The sequence below is a fragment of the Coffea arabica genome, chromosome 10e (genome assembly GCF_036785885.1).
Source record: "Coffea arabica cultivar ET-39 chromosome 10e, Coffea Arabica ET-39 HiFi, whole genome shotgun sequence".
Taxonomy (NCBI): Eukaryota; Viridiplantae; Streptophyta; class Magnoliopsida; order Gentianales; family Rubiaceae; genus Coffea; species Coffea arabica.
Window position 1 is genome coordinate 2,813,187 of NC_092328.1, and position 7,942 is coordinate 2,821,128.

Sequence of the window (7,942 nt, forward strand, 5' to 3'; positions counted from 1 at the left end):
GTAGTTTTCATTTATTAAAGACAACTTTATCTTATTATTATACACTTCTAATTATTTGTAACTAAACTTATCCCATGCTCAGTAACTTTTAGTGATGTTTAAGTTTGCTCTTAATTAGCTGATGTTCAGTGATTTTTTTTTTTTTTTTTGTATATGATTGATGTTGATAATATAAATAGTTGTGTTACCCCTCCCCCAACAAATAGTTATTCACATTACTAATAAAGAGTTTTAAAAGTGACATGTATTCTTTATAAACTTTGCTGCAAGAACCTGGATATATATAGTCATTTAACTAGCCGTTAGTAATATCCCTTAAATTTTACTAATTCTTAATAACTTTTCATATTCCTCTATTAATACAACTTGACAAGCAGTATGAAGGGCAAATCTGAGATAAATTTCTCATCTCACTGCTTAAAAAAAATTTGTAATGGTAACTTTTCTGGCATGGACTGTGAATTTGCAACACAATTCTTAAGTTTGAGGGTGGTAAGTGTTATTTTCTAAACCATAAGGAAGGTAAGTGTTAATATTAGAAACCTCAAAGGAGGTTTATGCAATTTTCGCAAAAGAAAAAAGCCACTTTAGTTAGCTCCAGCGCCAATGTATTTTATATTACGAAAAATGAAACGTCACGTTGCCTGCTACAAAGAGAAAAGGGTGATTTCGAGGAGGTTGGGGGTTGGGGGGGGGGGGGGGTGACCGGACAGCCATGCCATTTTACTTGTCATCTATTTTCTAGGAAACAGCATCACCTACGAATAATCAAATTGTAATTAAAAATTAGCATCGCCCCCGTGATACACATACAAGCGATTATTATTATTATTATTATTATTGACTCCATCTGAAGCCGGGGTTGTTAGATGCAATTTCATCTTATTCATGGCAATAACAATAATAATAATAAGTCTCATCCTAGGTACAGAAAAGAATCATGAAGATGTCCAGTTGAACCCACAAACCAAAATTAGTAATTGTGTTTGGATTGTATTTTTTAGAATTTTTTTGTTAAAAAAATTACGGTAACGATTTGATGTATATGAAAAAAAAAGATAATAAAAAAATATGATCACAAAAAATGACATAATTTTTCGATGAAAAATGACTGCTCAAACAAAGCCTTACTTGTCTTAAAAAAAAAAAAATCATTAGCTAGCTTTTACTACAGCCATCCAAGATAGTCATCCATTTGAACCTTTCTTTTTATTTTTCACAATATTTCTCTTGAATTATGTGAGGATTGACCTGACTGGATTGTGTCCGGTCTAATATTATTAATTGATTGATTAGCCGATAGACAATATAGTAAATAAGTGTGAATCTCGAACACAATAATATCTTTGTGTTTTATATCTTTCTCCTTTGGTTGCCGTCCTTTATAGAAGTCCATTTAAGCTCCTACTCAAAGCACAATCTTCAAGGGAGTGGTTGGTATTTATTATTTAATAAAAAAAAAATCAAATACTGTAATGGATTCACTCACTCTACCCACTTTCATCAGTGTCACGTGCAGAATAGGAAAAATTGCAGATTTTTGTACCATTAGTGACTAAAAGATTGACATTATTGACACCTGACACCTACAGTTTCACGGCATTTGAGATATTATCATTTACCATTGACAAGCACACAGGTTTCACTAGCCTCCAGAACAGGAAAAGTTGTGGCCACCAGACCAGAAAAAATCGCATATTCCACCCCTGCTTCGACTTCACTATAAGACGAGAGCTTATTGTCTTCTTTCTCACCAACTTCTTGGGGTATCATTAACCATGAAGTTCGATTCTTTTGCATAGAGAACTCTTCTTGTTCTGTTTATATAATCCAGCGTCAATTCCGTCCTCATCCCCTGTCTTTGTACACCCTCTCAGGCAAAATTTGCTAGTAAAAACAGACTTTTTCTATTGTCCATTTTGCTTTCATTCGTAGCGCTGGTACAATACTATGGCTCTGATGGAGGGAATTCTTGATGTTCAAGTAGTTCCTTTGGGGACTGCGGTTGCCGTGGCTGTTGTTTTAGGTGGGCTTTCCTTACTGGTCCTGAAAGCATTTGTTAATGCTCAGAGGAGGAAATCGTCTTCCAACCTTCCACTCGTCCCTGGTAACTTCTATATGGTCGCTCTTTCTTGATATTTCTATGATTCTGCTGAGTTACTAGTCCCAAATAGTATCGGATACAGCTTATTGGTTAAAGGGTCTCCGATCCTCGTCTTACAATTGTTATTCTTTTTTCAAAACCCCAATCCGTGCTTCCCTTATTTGTTCTTGCCCTTTAAAAATTCTCAAAGGAGAGTTTCTTTTTTTTTTTTGGGGGGGGGGGGGGGTTTGCTTATCTTGAACAGTGATATCTGCAGATCGAAACCGAACCCGGGTGAAAGTTCAATTTTTAATGTACTTTAATTACTGTTGCAGAGGTACCAGGGCTACCGTTGCTTGGGAATTTGCTGCAGCTGAAGGAGAAAAAGCCCCACAGGACTTTTGCTAGATTTGCTGAGACTTATGGACCCATTTATTCTATCAAAACTGGTGCCAACAAAATAGTTGTCCTCAACTCTAACGATGTTGCTAAGGAGGTATATATATATATTCTCTCTTTCGCTCACAACCATTCAACAGCAAACAATAGATGGATTATTATGCAGGACGATGAATCGGAATGCTCCCAATTTAGGGGAAATGTCACTAACAGTAGTGTAACCTCAAAGTTTTGACAAAAAGTTGAAAAATGTTCGCTAGTCATCTTTGGGTTAAGATAAGTAGGAGCAAAACTTTGAGCGACTAGCACTATGGTTTGCTCTTTTTTCCAACTTTTTCCGTAATTATTACTTCTTGTTAAGAGAAAAAATCACATGCAAATTTGATTTGCACTATTCTTAATGAAAGTTATTATACATGGAGTAATTGGTTGTAATAGCTAATTTCTAAAGCAGAGCGGTGTTGTCTGAGTTAGCCAACTATGAATCTGGTATTTCAAGAAGTGGAGAATGTTGTAGACCTAGTTTACTAAATTTCACTCCCATAACCTAATGGACTGCCCTTTTTTTTTTTTCCAACATTTGGACAACGGGGTTAAGAACATTGGTCTACCGGTATATCACTTTACCCTAAATATTTATTTACATGGAAGATTGGATCGAGTTGTATTTTGTCGCTTGTGATTTAAAATTTTCAGCTTCTCTACCTATCTGGATTACAAAATTCTTCCACCAAGACTATAATTTGTCAAGATTGTTGAAAGAGAGACATCCTATTTGCTTTGACTGAAATCGTTGTACCCCTTCAGCCTCCCTTTGCTGACCTAGGTTCTGTTCTGTAAATATAGTATACTTTCTCGGAAGTTCTATTTCACACAATAAGTCCATGGAATAATTTTCAAAATGCATTCTAAACTTTCCAATACACAAATACCACATAGCAATTTTCTCACTGTGTCATGTTCTTTTGTGGATGTGTGCATCTTAAACCGGTGTCGAAAATCACGTGAACCAGGGCGCGGGCATGTTGATATTGGTGTAGTCGTTCGTGCTGCATAAATGTTTGAATTTTGTTTGTTTGGTTTAGGCTATGGTGACCAGATACTCATCCATCTCATCAAGGAAGCTATCAAAGGCACTCACTATTCTCACTGCTGGTAAAAGTATTATTGCAATGAGTGATTATGATGAGTACTACAAGATGGCAAAGAAGCATATACTCAACAGTACTTTAGGAACAAATGCACAGGTTTGTACTGTGTACTATTGCCTGGTTGCACAACTTTGTCCACAGAATTGTCTATATTTGCTATTAGTGGCTTTGCTGGTGAACTTGCTGATTCAAACTTCTTGTTTCAGAAACGACATCGTGCCCACAGAGACGCACTGACAGAGAATATTTGTAATAAATTGCATACTTCTCTGAATGAAAATCCCCTTGAAGCTGTAAATTTCAGGAACATATACCTGTTTGAACTTTTCAGCTTAGCACTAAAAGAAGTGAGTTTATCTTTTATTACTCAAAAGGGCTCCTCGTATTTGAACTGGCTATCAGTATTCAAGTACTTGAAATCCTTGTTTTGGATTTGCAGGTTCTAGGAGAGGATGTCGAGTCCACTTTTGTGGAGGAATTCGGAACAACATTATCAAAGGAAGAGCTACTTAAGGTCTTAGTGCATGACCCGATGGAGGGGGCGCTTGAGGTGGACTGGAGGGATTTCTTCCCTTTTCTGAGGTGGATTCCTAATAAAAGTTTTGAAGACAAAATCCATCAAATGGATCTCCGCAGGGGAGCAGTCACAAAAGCCCTTATTAAGAAGCAGAAGAAACGCTTTGAATCAGGACAGGTATTCCTGCTCTTCCTTGCATAACTTGATTTTGGATTTCTATGGTTAATCTATGAATTTGTAATGGCTTGCTATTCATGATTAGTTAATTTGATTCCCTTTCAGGAAATTTACTGTTACCTAGACAGCATATTGTCCGATGAAAAGTCATTTACTGAGAAACAAATAATGATGTTGATCTGGGAGGCAATTATTGAAACATCAGACACCACTTTGGTAACTGCAGAATGGGCCATGTACGAACTTGCAAAAGATCCAGTAAAGCAGGTTGTCACACTTGATCCTTTCTGTAATTCCATAATGCATAGTCTCCTGTATGATTTTAGTTGCTCTGATTTCACCATAATCCACAGGACCGTCTGTTTCGGGATATCAAAAATGTTTGTGGACCGAACAAGGTTACCGAGGAGAACCTGGGTCAACTTCCTTATTTGTCTGCCATATTTCATGAAACGTTGAGGAGACACAGTCCTGTGCCCGTAGTTCCTCTGAGATATGTGCACGAAGATACAGAGTTGGGAGGATATCATATTCCTGCTGGAACTGAGGTGAATGCCTAACCGTGAGCTGTTGCATGTTTGCTATCCTTGCCAAGACATTTCTTCTTTATATTATACTTGCATAACTGTCTCTTACAACGTGTAGATTGCTATCAACCTTTACGGGTGTAACATGGACAAAAAAACTTGGGAGAACCCTGAACAGTGGATTCCTGAGAGATTTGTTGATGGCTTGCATGATTACATGGAATTGCACAAGACGATTGCCTTTGGAGGTGGAAAGAGGGTATGTGCGGGTGCTCTTCAGGCTATGTTGATCGCGTGCATTACAATTGCTAGGTTAGTACAGGAGTTTGAATGGAGAGTTGTAGATGGAGAAAAAGATAATGTGGATACTCTCGGGCTTACCAACCAAAAACTTCACCCCCTGCGAGCAATCATAAAGCGAAGAACTTGATTGGAAAGCCTCGACCACATCTTTGTTAATGTTCCAGCTTATCCTTATCTTCAGACACATTATGTAATCCTTATCTTCCTCTTTATCTCCGGAGTGATTGGAAGTAGGGAATTTTATGTTCCAGCTTCTTGAACCGAGCCCCATATCGTGTGTATGGTACTTGAAACAAGGGCTGAAAGATGTTGCCGTTGTTTAATGTCCTGTATTAGGAAGTCTTGAGTAATCACTAGAGAGTAGCAGCAGCTTGTATGAATGAAACAAATAAATCATGCTGTGGCGCTATTTGGTTTTCAATAAACGGTTTTTCTAAATTACAGGACCAGGGTGCACCGTAAAATATTGGCGTAGTCAAGAATTTACAGGGTTGCTATAGGGAGTGGGACGTTTAAAATATTTGCTTGAATTGTTCTCCTGCCAATGCTGCAAAATTACGGTTAACTCGTCACATTGACAAGCAAATTTTTGTAAAACCTCGAGATAGCAAGTTTATATTGCTGTCGGAGTTGCGAAACAATGGCGCAAGTTTCGGAAGAACATAAAATCACTGCCGTTTCAGAAAATCATACCTTTTGGGCTGGCGGGAGCAGTACGACAGGCACTCTTCGGCTAGGAATAAAAAAAGGAAGAAGAAGAATATCAAGGACTGAAAGCCCAACCACTTGAATTAATGAGCATGAAATTAATGTGCGAGTCCATTACTCACAATGTCTTCTTGTAGTTTATATATGTCCTAAAGTTGATGCTGCTATTTTTCCCTCTCTTGGATGTACCAAGTCTGCACCTTGAACTGGAGACTGGATGGATATTACAGGAAAGTGGAAGGTCTCACGTCGCTAACAATTGGGTTTTTTTTTTTTTTTTGGGTTGATTATTTTAACTAATTATAGATTTTAATTTTAGTTAACTAGTTTTGTTGACGTTCTAGATTGATTATTTTAATTGATTATAGATTCTATGTTTGATTAATTAGTTATTTTATAAATGTTTTCGGTTATTTTTTGTATTCCGATTATAAAATCTTTGGTCACTAAAAAAGTAAAAGTATATAATCATTCAACAACTTTTGCTGATTTTGATTATTTTCAATAATCAGTTTTTATAATCAAATTATGCAAAATCTGAAGCAACCGAAAGGAAGGCCTTAATATGATTCATATGAATGAATGGGATACATCATCATGGTCCATGCTACAGAAGCTGCAACCGAAAACAAGGCCTTAACATTTTAATTTGAATGGATGGCATATATCACAGTCCATGCTACAGACGCGTATCAGCTTCAGCCCACGCCCAAACGGCAGCTACCAACCCAAACCCAAAGCCTCCCTCCCCGCGGGCCTCGTCAAATCTCTCTGCAGCTTCTCTGGCCGACGCCTGCCTCCTCCTGCGCCTGGTATTGTTCTTCCCATTACTCATATTCATTGAAAACCAACACTAAAGTATATGACAGTTAATTTTGAACCAAAATATCAAGTTTATCTGAACAATGTACCGCCAATTGATGCATAAGATGTATGCTAGAACCAAAAAATTTATGGCGGCTTTGTTTGGATTACATTTTTCTTGATTTTTTTTGTAGAAAAATTATTATAACGATTTGATATAGGTGAGGTAAACAAAAATGCTAAAGTTAATAGTTCAGGAGGCAAAGTACAACTCGTAATTATTGAACGGAGCATATTGCAATTAACCATCTTCATAATGATCAAGATGAATGCAGAGTTCAACCAAGAAAAAACAGAATGCCTTTTGTATACATTCATTGTACAGAAGAAAAATACAACAAATGTGTTACAGCCTGCGTTTGATTGCCTTCTTTTCTTTCTTTTTCCTATAATCTTTTTCGTCATCATAAGTTAATGAAAATTTGGCTGCCAATTTGACTACTATTAAGCAAATTAAACAATTAATTACAAGCTGTAAAGTACACGGGTATTCTGTTAGGTTACCGCTTGATTGCAGCTTATCAATTTAATTTTTCCCAAACCAAAAAAATCTGGGCGCCCGAATATTTATTCCTTATAATAAGGTGAGTTTAGTGGGTAATTAAATAACAAGGAAGCAAAGATATTTGACAAAACAACCACAAGAAAAACTCATCCAGCAATAAAAATATATTTTTTAAAAAAATGGAAAAGGGCCGAAAAGGTTTTAGCATTGTTAAGCAGTGGTGTTTATTGCTAAGGTGGTAATTAAGGACTAATTGGGAATTATTGATTACGTACTGCATTTGCATGCAAAGTACCAAAAAGGCGTGTACGTAATGTAGGGCCGTCTTTGGCGTCTTCTTCTCTTATCTTAACTTACAGAAGAAACCACTCGCATACAATACAACCACTGCTTTAGTAGGAGTACTGCCGTCTTGGGTTTGCACTGTTGCTAAAAGGACGACTTAAATTAAAGAGGGGGAGAGAATCAGGAGTTGCAGAGGCCGAAAAATCCGGCAGCAAGTGATGATCAGAGCCTCCAAAGTCCAACAACGCATACGAGTGGGTGGAAATAGGCAGAGAGCAAGAATGGGATTCGGGAGATGTTGATGATGATGGCCGCCTGATCGGGGATGATGAAGGAAACTGAAGAGTGGGGAAAGAGGGGACGACCCAATAATTGCTCCCCACGCTCTCCCGACACTAATCATGCTGTCTGCTGTCTAATCCC

The 7,942-nt window shown here is 37.4% G+C and overlaps 1 protein-coding gene across 1 annotated transcript; it reads left to right on the forward strand.

The window, feature by feature from the left end:
* The first annotated feature begins 1,660 nt into the window (after window positions 1-1,660).
* Window positions 1,661-5,595, forward strand: LOC113712033 (ent-kaurene oxidase). Its single transcript, XM_027235308.2, has 8 exons — window positions 1,661-2,107; window positions 2,419-2,579; window positions 3,568-3,729; window positions 3,840-3,980; window positions 4,073-4,327; window positions 4,433-4,594; window positions 4,681-4,875; window positions 4,973-5,595. Exons 1-8 carry the CDS (start codon window positions 1,951-1,953, stop codon window positions 5,282-5,284), a joined length of 1,545 nt encoding a protein of 514 aa, XP_027091109.1. The 5' UTR covers window positions 1,661-1,950; the 3' UTR covers window positions 5,285-5,595.
* Window positions 5,596-7,942: the final 2,347 nt, after the last annotated feature.

Coding starts and splice junctions, on each gene's coding strand:
- LOC113712033 (XM_027235308.2), top strand. CDS start 1,951: ATGGCTCTGATGGAGGGAATTCTTGATGTTCAAGTAGTTCCTTTGGGG. Junction 2,108..2,418: donor CAACCTTCCACTCGTCCCTG/GTAACTTCTATA, acceptor TTACTGTTGCAG/AGGTACCAGGGCTACCGTTG. Junction 4,876..4,972: donor ATATTCCTGCTGGAACTGAG/GTGAATGCCTAA, acceptor TACAACGTGTAG/ATTGCTATCAACCTTTACGG.